General features: G+C 37.6%; 4 protein-coding genes across 4 annotated transcripts; 3 read left to right on the top strand and 1 right to left on the bottom strand.

The window, feature by feature from the left end:
- Positions 1 to 982: 982 nt before the first annotated feature.
- LOC103405649 (ADP,ATP carrier protein 3, mitochondrial) lies at positions 983 to 4,805 on the top strand. Its single transcript, XM_008344672.4, has 4 exons — positions 983 to 1,141; positions 2,805 to 3,297; positions 3,446 to 3,817; positions 4,301 to 4,805. The coding sequence occupies exons 2-4, from the start codon at positions 2,827 to 2,829 to the stop codon at positions 4,598 to 4,600; spliced, it is 1,143 nt and encodes a 380-aa protein (XP_008342894.3). The 5' UTR covers positions 983 to 1,141; positions 2,805 to 2,826; the 3' UTR covers positions 4,601 to 4,805.
- Positions 4,806 to 6,903: 2,098 nt separating this feature from the next.
- On the top strand, positions 6,904 to 8,462 carry LOC103405648 (leucine-rich repeat extensin-like protein 4). Its single transcript, XM_008344671.4, has one exon. The coding sequence runs from the start codon at positions 7,012 to 7,014 to the stop codon at positions 8,308 to 8,310; it is 1,299 nt and encodes a 432-aa protein (XP_008342893.3). The 5' UTR covers positions 6,904 to 7,011; the 3' UTR covers positions 8,311 to 8,462.
- Positions 8,463 to 8,711: 249 nt separating this feature from the next.
- Positions 8,712 to 13,355, bottom strand: LOC103405647 (mitotic checkpoint serine/threonine-protein kinase BUB1). The gene is made up of 14 exons (XM_008344670.4): positions 13,099 to 13,355; positions 12,856 to 13,003; positions 12,453 to 12,610; positions 12,256 to 12,340; positions 11,979 to 12,086; positions 11,797 to 11,884; positions 10,839 to 10,942; positions 10,687 to 10,758; positions 10,515 to 10,604; positions 10,276 to 10,433; positions 9,733 to 9,820; positions 9,511 to 9,645; positions 9,309 to 9,430; positions 8,712 to 9,068 (listed from the first exon to the last, which is right to left on the bottom strand). The coding sequence occupies exons 1-14, from the start codon at positions 13,146 to 13,148 to the stop codon at positions 8,879 to 8,881; spliced, it is 1,596 nt and encodes a 531-aa protein (XP_008342892.3). The 5' UTR covers positions 13,149 to 13,355; the 3' UTR covers positions 8,712 to 8,878.
- Positions 13,356 to 14,799: 1,444 nt separating this feature from the next.
- LOC103405646 (squamosa promoter-binding protein 1-like) lies at positions 14,800 to 16,339 on the top strand. Its single transcript, XM_008344669.4, has 2 exons — positions 14,800 to 15,331; positions 15,867 to 16,339. Exons 1-2 carry the CDS (start codon positions 15,012 to 15,014, stop codon positions 16,036 to 16,038), a joined length of 492 nt encoding a protein of 163 aa, XP_008342891.3. The 5' UTR covers positions 14,800 to 15,011; the 3' UTR covers positions 16,039 to 16,339.
- The last annotated feature ends 1,047 nt before the right edge of the window (positions 16,340 to 17,386 follow it).

The following is a 17,386-nucleotide window of genomic DNA, read 5'->3' as shown; positions in this document are numbered from 1 at the left end:
GTCATTTTAATCCTTCTTTTTTTTTTGGTAAAATTAATCTTTTTTTAACAAACAATATTATCCACACTAAAGAGAGTGGGGTGAATTTAGCCTCACAATGGTTTAGCAATAATGTGGTTCAAATTTGCCTTGGCGACTATCGAACCTAAGATCTTTCACTTACAAGTGAAGAGAAATACTACTAGACCGTCATACCAAATAACTTGTCATTTTAATTTTTATTTAACATAATTATTCATGGAATGACCAAAATGATTGATAGTGGATAATCTCAGAGACCACTTGTATTGATTTTAAATCTTAAGAACCAAAGTGTGGAGTTATGCAAATTGCAAGAACTATTTTGGCTAAAAAAACTGATTGTATATGTAATATACTAATATATGAAGGGAGAATGTCAAAACAGTAAGGCTCTCACTATCTCCAAAATACCCCTCCTCAATTAGAATTCTAAAATAAACAATTTACTTTAAAAAAATTTAAACTAAATAAAAATAAAAAGTAAAATATAAAAAAAAAATAAAAAAAATTGTCACACACATGAACGTGTGGCATGAGACTAGTAGAAAACTAAAGGAAAATGCTCTCTTTTGCATGTGCAATAGAGAAAACAACAAAATTAGAGAATAAACCAGTAGGGTTTTTTTTGGTAAATAATAAAGGCTAGTTTTGATGTGTTTTTAAAATTATTAAAAGTGATTTTAAAGAAAATATTTTTTGGTTTCAAAAGCACTTGAAGTGTTTTCCACAAGAAGCATCGGTTATGTGCTTCTTTTAGGAATGAAACACTTTAAGTGTTTTTTCATAATTTACTTGCATTTTTACAAATGATTGATTTCAAAAATATTTTCACCAAAAAAACTTACACATCCAAACCAGCACTAAATAAATTAGTATGTTCTTAGACTTCTGGTTTGCTCGTTTACAGGGCGCCAAAATGGCCAAGCCGATAATTTAAAGGCAGAGTGAGGGTAAAACAGTCATTCCAGATAACCCTAATTGTCCCCTGTCTGCTGATGTCGCCCCATTTATATACCTTCTTCATTTCCTAGTTGAACGAGAAGCACTCGGTTGCTCGACGCTCGCTCTCTTCTTCGTTGACTGACTGTCACTCTCTTCCTCCTCGCCGATCATCTCTCAGGTTATGGTTTTTTTCTTTCTCTTCCGCTTTGTTTGGTTCCCGAGAAAATCCTGTTGAGAATTGTGCTCTCTTCATTTTCCCGACTTTTCTCGCCAATCAAACAACCCTTTACGGATGTTTAAGGGAATGTGTTGACTTGTTGATTGTGGTTGAATTTGGCAGCCGATCTTATCCGGTGGTTGTTTTTGCTGTTATTGTTGTTAACACCTCTAATTTTTGTATTTGTTACGAAAATGCATGGAATTTCTAACACTCTGATCATTAATTAATTTCCTTGTTTGTTTGTGATCACACTAATATTTTGGTTGCCGAGATGCCCAAACTTTGAAGTTCAAACTTTTTTGGAAATTCCACTTGAGTTCTTAGTTAATTACGTAATCTGGCTCAAATTATTGTAGACTATACCAGTATTTAGTAGTTGTCAGTGGCGGACCCATTCATGGACCCCGTGATCTCGGACCAACTGGAAGTCCGAAGAAGCGTCTGTGAGGACCTCCGAGGACCCGGTCTGGGTAGATGGTGGAAGAGGGAAGACAATCATGGCTGGCAGATGCTGTGAAACAAAAGCTTTGAACCAAGAAGAAGACGACACAGAGAAGACCACCATGGCTATGCTGTTCCTGGAACTTGGTTCCAAGTTCCAACAAAGAAGAAAAACTCTCTCTCCATTTCTCACATGACCAACTCCTTTAAAATTGTTGTTGTGCCACCCATTTTAATTAGTAAATTGATGTGTATTAAAATAAAGGGTGAAATGAATAGGATTATGATTTATTTTTGGAGGCAAATTGTCTGCCCTTCCAAAACCATACCCTTCCAAAACCATACCCTTCTCATCTCTTTCTATTTGAACGGTTACGATTAAGTCACGTCAACATTTTATATTCTTATTAATTTTTGTCTTATTATCTTTATAAAAAATCAATATAAAATGTTGACGTGGCTTAATCGTGACCGCACAACACAAGAGGAGATGGGAAGAGTATGGTATATTGGGAGGGATCTGCCTCTTTATTTTTAGTGTAAAAATGTAATTTTTTTGTTAAAATGAACAGTATCATAACTTTTCGTTAAAGTTCTTTACTTGTTATACCATATGTTGACATCAGTTTTTTTTTTTTTTTTAATTCACTATAAATTCATACAATATTTGAAAAATTTTCATCTCGTACCACTAAAATACTATAGCAAAATTCTGATATTTTTGTATGTTATATGTTAAGTAATAAACCTAATTAAAATAGTAAACCCAAACTCTCAATACAAGCATAGTTTTTTTTAAGTGTAAATAGGTACTTATTTATATGATATTTAATAAATTTACTTAAATCTTCCTAAGTTCTTTAGGACCCATCTAGGCTCTAGGCACATGCCCTAGCCTATTGCCTGACTAGCACGTATCTTGATTAGGACCACCCGATGTTAGAATCTTGGATCTGCATAGTATTACGCTGCTTTCAGGATACATTCTTTATAATTTTCAACAACTGACTATTTTATGGAGAAAAAAAAATTCCGTTAGTTAAGCTTGTGCGAAGAATTATATTATTTCATTTTGCTGTGTCATGGTATCATGTGTATCATTTACGGAATACTCAATACGGACTTCTCTTGTAGATGTATTTGGCATGCCTGTATTTGAAATCATGTTGTTCTTGTGCAGGTCACTGGCTTGAGTTATAATCATGGATGATGGGTCATCGTATCCATCGGTATTTCAGAAAATACATGGGCAGTCTTACCTCATATGTAGGCTTTCCCCCAAGATTCACACAAGAAACTATGGGGTGAATGGTGCTTACGCCAATGGAGCTTTGCAGAGCCCCCTGCTGCCAACTTTTGACAGCACTGCCCTTGCACAAATCTCTTCTTTGTCCCCAGTTATGGCGCATGCCCCGGCAGAGAAAGGTGCAGCTGGTTTTGCTATCGATTTTCTCATGGGAGGTGTATCTGCTGCTGTTTCCAAAACTGCTGCTGCTCCTATTGAGCGTGTTAAACTACTGATACAGAATCAGGATGAGATGATCAAGGCTGGTCGACTTTCTGAACCATACAAAGGTATAACTGACTGCTTTGCCCGAACAATTAAGGATGAAGGTGTCCTTTCTCTGTGGAGAGGAAACACTGCCAATGTTATCAGATACTTCCCTACCCAGGTCAATTTTCTTTCACATGAGATCTACATATCTTTAGTCATCCGATGTTGTCTGTATTACTTCATGCTCCCATATATCTGTGTTGTTGTGTTTCCATTGAGCATTTCCCTTTAATTGACATTCTAAGTTGTTTAAACTTGTGTTTCAGGCCTTTAACTTTGCTTTCAAGGATTACTTCAAGAGGCTTTTCAACTTCAAGAAGGATAAAGATGGCTACTGGAAGTGGTTCGCTGGGAACCTGGCATCAGGTGGTGCTGCTGGTGCTTCATCTCTTCTTTTTGTGTATTCTCTGGACTTTGCAAGAACACGTTTGGCAAATGATGCTAAGGCTGCCAAGAAGGGTGGTGAAAGGCAGTTTAATGGTTTGGTTGATGTTTACAAGAAAACCCTCAAGTCTGATGGCATTGCTGGGTTATATCGAGGATTCAACATCTCTCTTGTTGGAATTATCGTGTACCGTGGGCTTTATTTTGGAATGTACGATTCTCTGAAACCTGTGGTTCTAACTGGTGGCCTGCAGGTATGTTAAATCTTTTTATGTTTTTCCCTATAGGGATTTTTTTTGTGGGGAGCTATTTGATAGTTTCGGCTGTGTGATTCCCTTATACTGTTGATGTTTCCGTTGTTTTTCATTATAAATTGATGGGTAGTAAAGGGACAGTGTTTACATTAATATTAAAGGCAGTTAGCTGCTTGAATCATTTTCAACATGGCTAGAGTTGCTTTGACCACTGCCTGCCTTGCCCAAAATGAAGCGGTGAAGGATCAATATGTACTGGGAATTAGCTCCAGCGGCTGTTGGAATTTTGGTTTATTCTGTATATGTATGAGGAGGTGAAGTTGCTACTTTTTGGCCTATTTTGCTACGGTATTGGATTTGAATCTGTGCCCCTTAAGCATGTATAGGAAAATGATATATGTAAATCTGTGCTTAGTTCACTGGATATTAACACATCAAAGGCATGTTGAAGTTCATTGCTGTTTTTCACATGGTGATTTACAGGATAGCTTCTTTGCTAGCTTCGTGCTGGGATGGGGAATTACGATTGGTGCTGGATTATCTTCTTACCCTTTGGACACAGTGCGCAGAAGGATGATGATGACCTCAGGAGAAGCTGTGAAATACAGTAGCTCTTTTGATGCATTTAAGCAAATCATCAAAAACGAAGGTGCTAAGTCGCTGTTTAAGGGTGCTGGAGCAAACATATTGCGTGCTGTTGCAGGTGCCGGTGTGCTTGCTGGCTATGACAAGCTGCAAGTCGTACTTCTTGGCAAAAAGTATGGGTCTGGCGGCGGTGGTTAATGATATGCTATGTTGACGAAATCATTAGTTATTGTGTGAGCACCGACTCTAGTTGAAGAATTTGGATGAACGGAAGTGCTTTTATGTTTCCAAATGTTTGTGGATTTGTTATTAGAAAGTATAGTTACGAGGATGAAGAAATTTGAATTTTGGGTGATTGTTATCTGTAATTGAGCTCTGAATATAAGTGCTTTTACGTTTTTAATCGTTCCTTTGTTGAGAATAGGTAGTGGTTTCTTCTAAATTTCGCATTCCTTTATGCCTCCTGTTTTGTGGCGGATTCTGTTTCATACTTTTATAGTTCCGTTTTTCAGGTTGAGTTTAGCTATTTTTAGGCTGCTTCTCTTGTGGGCGCGGTTCTTGGGTAGGGATGCCTGTATACGGTGTTGCATTGTTTTGTGAGGTTGGTTGGGTAAGACACGTGATCAGACGGTCTGGCCTAACTCATTCAAGCTAGTAGGCTTGGTTCTTGGGTAGGGATGCCCGTATATGGTGTTGCATTGTTTTGTGAGGTTGGTTGGGCAAGACACGTGATCAGACGATCTAGCCTAACTCATTCAAGCTAGTAGGCTATCGCCCAGATAGTTGGCGGCTGGTGCAACAACATTACATCATTTCTATCGAAAGAATCTTAAGATATTTGGAGGTGAATGATCTTTAAGAGGTGAATGTTAGGTGAATGGCCTTAAATCCTAAAATCCAAGGGCCGATTGATAATTTTTTGGTTTTTGGTTTTCATATTGGAAAATGCTAGGGAGATACTTTGTAAATTACACCTTTGTAATAGAGGTGGGACCTACTTATGACGGTGACCTTATTTCTATTAGAGAGAGAAGTCACATGTGGTCCATTAAATGTTGGTTGGTCCTACCTCTACCTGAGAGATGTTTGGAAATTGATATAAGAAAATTATATGGTGGGAAAGAGGAATGAAGAAGAGTAGAGGAAAGACCGTGAGAGAGATGTAAAAAAAAATGTATATAGAATGATAGACAGAAATTTAAAAACCTAAAGCTATTTCAAGTTGTTCTCTCTTTTAAGATTTTGTTTTCATTCTTTCTTTATTTATTTACCTGTACCCAGTCACCTTTCTTCATCCCTCATTTCTCTTTTATTCTGTACATTCTCCAAGTAAACTTGGATTGTCTGCCCTCCTCATCCCATACCCTTCTCATGCCCTCCTATATTTTGTGGTCAAAGTTAAAACACGTCAACATTTTATATTGATTTTTTATAGAAATAATAATAAGACAAAAAGTAATGAAAATATAAAATGTTGACGTAACTTAATCGTGACCACAGAATTAGGAGGGCATGAGGAGGGTATGGAATGAGGAGGGCAGACAATCCAAGTCCCTCCAATTACACAAAAAATGAACAACAAAATGCTTATCAAGAGTACCATTCTCCTAGACCCCCCGATTTAAGAGACTGAGGGTCCCCCACCCTTCGATCTTAACATAATGATGGAGGAGAAAGTACAACTACAACAAAAATTAAATGACCATTTACCGTTAGATTCAGATCGAATATTGAGTGACCACAATTTTCTTGGACCACGGATTCTAGGAGAACCGTACTGTGCTTATCAAATGGGTCTTGGTTTTTATTGCTAATATTACAAATTCCTGCCCAGCTATATAACAAATTATGGTTAGACAACCTTAACAGATGGCTGGTTTTCTATAATGCAGTGCAGACTTAAGATTCAATGCTTTAATTGAAGACTTGCTCTCTCTCTCTCTCTCTCTCTCTCTCTCTCTCTCTATACATTTTTAGGCAGACAAACATTCAAGGAAGACAGGGACGTATGATCTTCATATCTTGAACTACTTGATGCGGCCGCAATTTGATTGCAACAACATTTCCTTGAGCTTGAAGAAATCCACCCTCTCCAGGTCTTGGGGGAGTCTGAAGCTGTCTTTCTCCAGCTCCACTTGAAACAACTGTGAAAGTTACATGGAAGGAAGGAGGAGTTAGGTCCTTAATCCTTATCAATTATTCTACCTACAGCCATTATATTTTATAAACACCACTTTGTCAAACTGTGTTGCCATCATATTTTCATATGTCAAACACAAAAGCATTCATCTTTATCTTTCGGGCCAATTGTAATGGTTAACTGTCGCTGTAACTTGTACGTCGATACCATGTAACATTTTCTTTCTGTGTTATCATCTTGTCTGAGAAACAGTTCGATCTGTCTACATTGAGTCACATGTACACGAACATGATTAAACACGAGACTAGGATATTATGTCTGCGTGTGCTACTTATTACTTGAATTGAATGGGAGCGGGGAGGGAGAGCTCCGAAGGTATATATAAACAGAAGCTCTTTACTACTTCTACAAGTCCTTCTACCATATCGATCTCAAACCAACTCACCGAGGTGTGTGGATAGAGTGGAGAATGTCTTCCTTTTCACTTTCTTCCTTTGCCTGCCATGTATTTTCATTGCTCCTAACTTTCCTTCTAGTTCTATCTTGTCTGTTCAGCAATTTCAGTCTGTCTGCTGCTGCAAAGCGCAGCAGCAGCCATGTCTATGTCTCTCATCACCATCATAGCCACCGCGGGCACCACAACCATCCACATCCTGCAGCAACATCCGATGATTCAAACCCAAGACTCTACCAAGCTTTTCTTGCTCTCCAAGCATGGAAGCACGTAATTTACTCTGATCCATACAACATCACAACCAATTGGGTTGGTCCTTCGGTTTGTAACTACATGGGTGTGTATTGTTCACCAGCTCTTGATGACCCCAAAATCCAAGTTGTTTCTGGCATAGACCTTAACCATAGGGACATCGCCGGATTTCTCCCTGAGGAATTTGGCCTGTTGTCGGATCTTGCACTTATCCATCTAAATAGCAACCGCTTTTGTGGCATCCTCCCTCAAAGTATGGCCAACCTTACACTCCTTTTCGAGCTTGATCTTAGTAACAACAGATTTGTAGGCCCTTTCCCCACAGTTGTCCTCTCTCTTCCTACCTTAGGCTATCTTGATCTTCGGTACAACGAGTTTGAAGGGCCATTACCTCCAGAACTTTTCAGGAAAAAACTCGATGCCATATTTGTTAATAACAACCGCTTAACCAGTGTAATTCCAGCGTCATTGGGTGGAAGCTCAGCCAGTGTAGTGGTGTTTGCTAATAACAACTTTGGCGGGTGCCTTCCCCCAAGCATAGTCAATTTCGCAGGTACTCTAGAGGAACTGCTGTTAATTAACACGAGTTTGTCAGGGTGTTTGCCCCAAGAAGTTGGGTTTCTGTACAAACTGAGGGTGTTGGATGTGAGCTACAACAAGCTTGTTGGTCCTATACCTTACAGCATGACGGGGCTATCTCATTTGGAGCAACTTAATTTGGCCCACAATATGCTGACCGGGATTGTACCCGCTGGAGTTTGTTGTCTGCCAAACTTGGCGAATTTCACATTCTCTTACAACTATTTCTGTGAGGAAGAGGGGACCTGCCAGAATTTGACATCGAAAGGCATTGCCTTTGATGAACGCCGTAACTGTTTCCCCGAGAAACCTTACCAGAGGACCCAGAAAGAATGTAATGCCATACTCGAGCATCCTGTTGATTGCTTCGAATATCCTTGTGGCAGTGGCGGTGCATCTGCTTCCGCCCCAAGCATTGCCGCAGTGCCAGCAGCAACGCCTCTGTCTTCGCCTCCTAGTGCGGCAGCTCCTACCTATACATGAATTAAATTAGTAATAATCATCATAAAATTAAGAATGTCAATTGGTCTAGAACCAAGAATAAGGGGACAAGCCCATTTCATACAGTTTGATATTGTAAATTAATACTGGATCATGTAAAAGTTGTTCAATGAAGTTCCGATGGAGTAGAGAAACTTGTATAGTTACTCTGGAAGTTTTCGGTGAAACAACCTAACGGTTTCCTTTGGTTTTTGTTTCATTAACTAGATTGTCGCTGCGCAGGTTGCTTTAATCAGTCATTGCTTTGTGTAGTTTTCCGCAGCCTTGTTGTTCCTTCTTGTTGCATTTTAGCTTTGGCATTAGGGTTTCGAGTTATTGGTGTCTTTTGTTTCTGTTTGCTTTACGATTTGTTAGTTTGTTTCCCTGGACAAAATCGTATGGCGTTTGCAAAATATTTGGAGACAACTTTTGATTCCATAATCCGGTAAACACATGTACAACAAGCGCATTTCTTTGAGACAACATACATCTGAATCTTCCGACAAAGTTTGGGAGTTAAATTAACAGATGCTCCCTGAGATGAGCTCAGCCAGGAGGACTGATTGGGTAATTAAGCAGAACACAGTGAGGCCCTTTGCTTGACCAGTAAATCGCTTAGTTTCCTTATAAGCTGAGGCTCCGAGCACAAGTAATCCTGGAAGGACTCCCTCAGATCCTGCAACAGCTTCTTGTGGTTACAGCCGGGGCTACTATTAAGCAGTTTCTTAAAGAAGTTCCTCCAGAGTTCGACATTCCAGTATCTGAGCTCATTTGAACGACAAGAATTGAAATCAAAATCGTCAAAACGTAAACTAAAGGGTGAAAGTAAAGATAAGAGATGGAAGAGATGTGTTTGCATTCGCATTGCTCATGTTACGACCCAATGCAAGACTTTCTCATTTTTAGGCAACCTTTGCTAAAGTAACGATCAAGTTTTGGAGCGAAACAAAAATCGATAAGATGGACAAGTGGTCATATATGCAGGACTGAGAGAAAGGTACCTTTTAAAAGATGACTTGGGCAGATAGAAGTGACCACCTTCGGGTGATGGTTTCTTGTCAATTTCCATGTAAGAATTATGCAGCATCGTGTGGACAACAACACAGAGTCCGTATGTGTCTACCTGGTAACAAGAAGTTACACAAATTAGATATAAGAAAATGTTGACTGAAATTAGAATAGAAAAAAAAACGTGGACTATACTTGATATGTCCATGGCCTATTCTCTTGCATTTCCACACAACGAAATCCAGAAGTCCGGCAATCTCCCGTAAACTCCACATTGTCAGGAAAGAGATGCAGATCTATCCCTCTTCCCCAGTCGACAAGGCATAGACCCTGTAAGATAACCCCAGATTAATCATAAAAAACTAAGCTGAATACTAGTCTTCAATCTGATACTAGTCTTTTACAACCACAAATAACCTGATCAAGCCACGGACCACTTCTCTCACGAAATTCTTCTTCTGTAAAGTCAGTTCTGTCACAAGATCCGGCTTTTGTAAGGCCATTCCTGCCAAATGGTAATTTAATTGATGATGCAAATGGGTAAGCTTCATAACACACAATCAAGCTCTTACATGAAAATTGGATTTTTTTTTCCTCTCTTTATTAGACTTCTTAAAATAAGTTGCACGTACGAGCTAGCGGTTCTAACTAGAAATAAAATTGTCCCATGTTACTATTAAAGATAAGAAACTGTCTCCCACGCAAGGCATAGGTTAACTAATAGAAACTTAAGCTAAAAACACGTCCTATCACCAGAGTATGCAGTAAGAATAAGACTAGAAAAAGAAAGAATGACAATCAATGCTGCTAGTAAGTAATGACCTCTAAGAGGGGACAAACGAAGGGAGATGAAAATCAGATTGTGAGTAAAATATAATTAGTAAGGTCCAGTTTTCTGTATGTTCAAGTACCAGTCTGCTGTCGTAACACTCAAGATCTACAAGGGAGAATGTTTGTTACCTAGCATAACGAATAAGCAAATTATCAGGCTTGAAATCTCCATGAATGATGCCAACACCATGCAGAGTTTCTAGCATGTAGAGCATTTCTATGGTGTAATAAATGCATAACACTTCTTCCATGGACTTGCCTTTGAAGGCATATGAATTTATTGCATCCTGCACAAGATCTTTAGGTTACAATAAGCATGACAAGAGTATGGCAGACATGAAAATTGGTATGATGTATGTTTCACTAACCTGAAGTGTTCCACTAGCAAGATAGTCGGAGACTAGAATGCTACAGTCGGGATTGAGATGCATTCTATGAGCAAACCCAAAGCTTGACCTCTGATACAATAACATATCAATTGTAAAATAAACAGAACCAGCAACTACCAATAAAAAACTTGGAGGATCAGAAAATGCTTACTTCCTTGTCTGAGATCCGTTGATCAAGTTGACGATACATATAGAACTCCCAAGGGAAAGCAGGCTTTTGTATCTGCCATAGATTTCCAAAACTGAAATTATCCGGTAATACACTGGTCATCATTAGGAGAGTAGAAGTCTGGTAGATTTTACCTTCAATGCAACAACATCTTCAGGATTACAATTGACATATGCTTTATATACTTGAGCAAAGCCACCCTGACCTGCACAACCAGTGATCTGGTACTTCGTACGACCTATGAGTACCACGATATGGGTAATGAACATAATACGTTAACCTTCTACCTTCAAATGGAGCATCAATAGATAAAATGGAAGAATATTTGAAAAACCAAAACACTCAATTAATTTGATTGAACTAAATGTTCTGAATATCCAAGAAGATTCTAGCTCCCTCGGCCCTAGCTCAGGTGGTAACACCTAGTAGTGAAGTTGGTAACAGTCCAATTCTTGAGTGAAATAGAGAATATAAATAATTAAAGTTAAAATAAAAGAGAAATGAGTGATGCATTAAAACTTCGAGAGAAGACTTTTGATCAGGATATGAACTGCATATCCGGTAAGGGTCCATGAAGCAAACTCCAAACAGTTGAGATTACAGCTAACTGAGGTTGCGTTGCGTATAAATAGAACTGCTTGTTGGTATTGGCAAAAACCATAACAGTCACAGGTCCCTAACGTAGAGATGATAACATATCCTCCAACATCATTTCTATCTGATACCGGATGCTCAAGGATGTGTGCTTGATGAGATTGAAAAATGAGAATAAACATCTTTCTTATACATCGAAGGCAAAATGCAAACAGACAGTAGAAAAGACTAAATGTCTATCCATCTCTAAAATCTCATTAAACAATTTACGTTGAGAAATGTCTTCTTCTAAATCCAAGTTCAACCAAGCATTAGTGGGTTTCAGCACAAGATACTTATGAGTTTTTTGTTTAGAAGCCTAGCATTCCTGAACTACTTCGTAAGAAAAGTGAAAAACCATCTTACTTAGCTAAGAAGTTAGAACTCAGAAGTAAAAATTTATGTCTAAACTCATATATTGTGACATAGAAAAGAAAATGAACCAGTAATGTGAATCACCTATCTCAATAGTTTTGTTCCTGGACGAGTTCTTGAGAGAAGACAAAGCCACTTTTCCCGAGTAAGCTTTAGTAGTAGAATGGTATCCCTGAGTCATGTGTGCAAAATCCAAAAAATAACTCTTAATCCGACAACATTAGAGATTATCCAATGATGACTTGATGAGGAAGAAAGTATCTCACATCATATTTTGTAAGTTGACGATTAACTTTCTTCAATAGGTCTTTCATGGTGGAGCTGGACCATGGGTTAATGAGGCTCCCAAAAGGAACTGCTTCATCGTTTCCAATCTGCACGACGGAAATGCAAATTGATCAATTTTCGTACATCCAACAACATATTTACTTTGCAACTAATCAAAACACTTCAAGCAATAGTTGTGAAAAAATATAGAGCAATGAAGAAGAGAAGGTAAAACATATCAATTGCCTACACGTACATGAAACAAGGTTCGCTTACCTTCTGAGCTGAAGAAGCTATTCTATACATCCGAGCAAGAAATAAGGCATGCGCCTTCTCCACCCACTCAACTGGCTTAGCATTCCTACCACCACACGAAACATCATAAGCATAATTATATTCAACAACAAAACTGCAGACCTCCATTTCGGGACACGCGCGCAGACGCAAAATCCTGTTGGGAGACAGAGGCGGACCTTGAAATACCCATCTGATAAACCATGTGTGCATCGTACAATTTCTCTTTGGCTTCGAGAAAGATCGCGTACCAGACATAAAGCAAAGAGTGGCCAACACAAATCTCCCTGTGCAACATTTCCAGAAAAACGCTTTCGAAATCTTCACTGGTATCCATCTGCAAATCCACAAAGACAAGTAATTAAATTTTCCATATCAATCACATTGACAAACAAACTAAACAACCTCCTCAAAATTTTAACCCAAAAAATGTACCAAATTTGATATTTATTAACATAATCAAAGCAACTAAACAAAAACCAAAATTGAAAGTAATAAAAATAAATTGACCCATAAAAAATACATAAGCAAAATGTATGAAAAAAAGGTCAGAAATTAGAGAGGGAGTGTATTAATACATACATAGAGGAACCAAATCTTGAGAAATCTGATGTCGTCCCTGTACTGAGCATTGTCCTTGAATGTGGCGATGCAGTCGGATAGAAGCTTGGTGAGATCCAACCCGGAATCCTTTCCGGAGTGAAAATCTTCTAGGGCTTGCTTCACGGACCTGGTTCGGTAACTAATTTCAGTAACAATTTGAAGAAATTGAACGGTAAGAGAGAGAGAGAGAGAGAGAGAGAGAGAGAGAGAGAGAGAGAGTACCAGAGCCAGGGCAAGAGAGGGTCGTGGAGAGGAGTGGTGTCGGAGTCCATGGCCTCTGCTGTGTTTCTTATGTACACAAAACGACAGATGAGATGGGAAGAAACGTGAATTGGAAATTTGGAAGAGCGAAGCTGAGTGAGATATCATTCATTCGCATTCAGAGAATGAAAAAGAAGCGCGGAAATGTGTTTTTGAATTTGGAAGGAAGGGTTTGTAATTTGTTACCTTTCTTTGGAAAAGTTTAGTTGAACCAATCTAACCTCGCTATACACCCAGCTTAAAATTTAAATATGAAATTTTTTTTTTATAATGCTAGAAAAACCAAATTTTTTAAATCAAATGATGTAGTTGTTGATGATTGGATTATTAACTAAGTGTCGATTAACGGACTTGGTTCTTATTGGTGACACATCATTTAGTTTAAAATTTAGGTCTCCCTAACATTATCCTTATTTATTTTACTTTATTTTGTAATGGTGACGGATCGATGGCGCCACTTTTTTTACATAATTTTTCACACACGTTTTTGTGGGCTCCCTTTATAATATATTTTAACGATTCGAACCATCTATCTTTTACAACATCATTCATATATCATCCTTGCAAAAAATAGTACAAATCCAAAATCATTAAGACATTCATTTCAAGTGAAGAAAATAAATGAATATAGTTCTACCAAAAAAAAAAACTCTTAACTCTTAACTCAATGGTCATATGGATACCATTCATATATTATCCTTGCAAAAAAATGTATAAATTCAAAACTATTAAGACATTCATTTGTAGTGAAGAATATGGACGAATACAATTTTACCAAAAAAAAAAAACCAACTCTTAATCCAACAATCATATGAATACCATTTATATATTATCCTTGCAAAAAATTATACAAATCCAAAATCATTAAGACATTCATTTGTAGTAAAGAAAATGGACGAATAAGGTTCTACAAAAAAAAAAACCTAAACTCTTAATCCAACGATCATATGGATTCATATTTGGGTGATTTTTGGTAGACATGATCTTTGATGAGGGACCTAAAAGATAAGACGGTTCATATTGATGAAATACGTTACGAAGTGGGTCCACAAAAACGTGTGTAAAAAAAAGTTGTGTCACGGATCCGCCATTTATATAATTACTAGTAAGTACAAAATAAACTAAAATTTACCAATAAACTTATACCAAATAATTAAAACCCTATCTTTCTACTACGTTTTATTTTGGCTAAAACCGTTAAAGGCACAAGCTCTTTTTGATGGATGGATGATGATTTTGATTTCTATTTATTAAATCATGAAGAATTTTTTGGTGCTTTTGGTTCTCAATGAAAATGAAGAGATATTTGTGGTGCTTTTCCTTGAACTTTTGTATGTAGTTAAGTGAGTAAAAACATCAAAATTCGTTCTCTATGTAATGTATAGAGGTTTAAGTGTCCCATTCTGAATAGGTTAAACAACCTTTGGAAATTTTATATTGGAGATGCTATTAAGTGGTTACGGGCGTTGATTAAAAAAAAAAAATCTGCATATTTGGCATGCTTTGATTTGTAAACATGGAAGAATGAAACCCAAATCTTTTGGGTTTGCTTATTTTTAACTTTTCTTCGGTATTACCCCTTCCCCTCTGTTGTCTCTGACCCCTATGGCCTATGCTATGGCCTATGCTATGCATTATTGTTGTACAAGTAGAAGCTGCTAAACAACGAACAAGAAGCAAACAAGACTCCTCAGAAAAATGAATTATGGAGGAGATTCTTGTGGTCCTCACTCACTCACTCACTCTCCCACTCCTCCTGCTCCTTCATCACGTCTACTTTTTACTCTTCTCCTTCCTTCCCCCTCCCCTTGTTCCACCACATCCCTACTCCCAAACCAAACCAAATAATAATATCATCTGGGGTCAATCCATTGATGGAGGGGATGAGTAAATTGGACTCGGACAAGCAGATGAAGGAGAAGCCGCATGTGGTGGTGGTGGTGGTGAAGAAGGAGGAGGAGGAATTTGATGATGAGCTGCAAGTGGACAGGATGAAGAAAGGTAAGAGATCGTTGTCGTCATCATCAGGAGGAGGAGGAGGTGCAATGAGACGGTGTCAGGCAGACAGGTGCACAGCTGATCTGAGCGATGAAAAGAAATATCACAGAAAGCATAAGGTTTGTGACCTTCATTCCAAGTCTCAGGTTGTGCTTGTCTCTGGCCTCCACCAAAGGTTTTGCCAGCAATGCAGCAGGTATTGCAATTTTCATTTTTATTCTCTGGTTTCTATTAATTTTTTTTTTCCGAGCGTATGAAAATTTATAGTAATTGTTTATATATTGATTTGGCAGAAATTGCATAATTTGTAGTTACTGGTTTCTTCTATATGTGTGTGTGTGTGGGGTTGATGTACACTGCTACTCTTTATTTTACATTTCTTCGTTTTCTTATATCGATCGCTGACAATATTAAGTTCACAATTCAAAGTTGTATGGTTCTGTGAATGTTAATTAATTTACTCTTTCCAATTAGTAATGAGGCTGAATTATTTAAGTATATATCTAGCAAGAACACCGTCAGAGCGGTTTACTGGTACAAGTTTGTGCTTCATCTATTTCTATATAACACGTTTTGTATAGCAGTAGGTGAAGATTCCTCAATTTGATGATATGTATTGCTACTCTAAAAATAAACAAAAATTGCTCGATCGACGAAGACTTAGATCTCATTGCATAGATGATAAATAAACAAGCATCCTGATGCAGAATGTTGTTGTTGTTGTGTTGCAGATTTCATGAGCTATCAGAATTTGACGACACCAAACGGAGCTGTCGTAGCCGTTTGTCAGGACACAATGAACGACGAAGGAAGAATCCAGCCGAGTCTCATGCGGTGGAAGGCTCAAGCCGCAATGTTGGTACAAGGACTCAGTCCACTCACAAGCACTTCCAAATCAAATAAGATTTAGAACAAGCATGCTCCCTCTCTTCTGTCAATTTAAAGATGTATGATAATAATAATAGATGTTGGATATTTGGCTTGTAAGACGAATCAATTTCATGGACCGTGCTAGGATTGCTGCTACTCGGCTGATTTATCCTTTGGTATATTCTTGTGTATGCGGAATTATCTGGAAGGGGAAAGAGACTGCATCAAATGGACGGGAATAAAAAAGCCTCAATACTTTGATGTTTGAGGTCGCACAAGAAAACATTAATGGTTCGTTTATTAATCTGTAATCGGAATGGAAGGAACATGCTAATGAGTTCTTTTTTTTTTTTTTCTTTTTTTTTCAAACTTGCTAATGAGTTCTTTTAAGTGTTGTTTTCTCTAGATGTTCTCTTTTGTTTTTTTAAGTGGGACAATTTTGGTGGTTTAAGCTTTGTGTAATCTGACTAAGCAAATGTTGATGGAACTGTTTTTTTAAGTGGGACAATTTTGGTGGTTTAAGCTTAAGTGGGACAATTGGACTCGGACATGGACATCCGGAGGGTCGGCATTGATGTCCAAGTTGGAAAAATTGTGAAACCGAGGTTAGTGGTATGAGAGATCATCTCATGTCACTATGTGTCATTTGTTCATTGGATAGAAAGTGCATTTTTTGAACACATGACAAGTTTCTACGGGACGATAACGACACTACGACCAAAACTTAATTGTACGAGAGCCCCTCCATACGCATTTTTGTCGTAATTTACTGGAGCAAGCAAGTAGTGGTTATCATCAGCCAACTTCTGAGAACGTCTACTTCAAGACACTATTTCGGGGTTTAATGTCATCGAGTCTTTTGCATTTTTGCCGAATAATGTCCTTAAGGTTTTTTTTTTCTTGGTGAATAAGGCTCAACCTAAATACTTAAATTTTTTTTTCTCACTTTGTGTTGTATTTTCATGTCGGCAATGATTTTGACAGGTTTATCTAAAGGAAAAATTAGTATATGGTCCCTTGTTTCTAATGTTCATTGATTAAGAACTTATTTGTTTTGGATTTTGATCAAAGTCTCTATCATTAATATATTAACGAATACATGTAAGTTACATAATTTTTATAATAAAAATTAATAATTGATTTAGAATTTTAAAACTCCTAATTAATTTTCAATTCAAACATTTTCAAAATATAAAAAATAAAATTAGAATAAGCTTGTACCCATTAATTTTTTTATAGAAAATTGATATGTACCCATTCTTAAATGGGATAGGATCAAGGGACAAATATTTTTACAAACATTTTTACACTTCTTTGGAGCCTTTAGATTTTATAACATTCAAGGGTTGTTATTTATTCATTAAGTGACTTGGATACTTAT

Source organism: Malus domestica, chromosome 17 (genome assembly GCF_042453785.1).
Source record: "Malus domestica chromosome 17, GDT2T_hap1".
Lineage (NCBI taxonomy): Eukaryota > Viridiplantae > Streptophyta > Magnoliopsida > Rosales > Rosaceae > Malus > Malus domestica.
The sequence above is the reverse complement of the archived record's forward strand: the minus strand, read 5'-3'. Positions and strand labels throughout refer to the sequence as shown.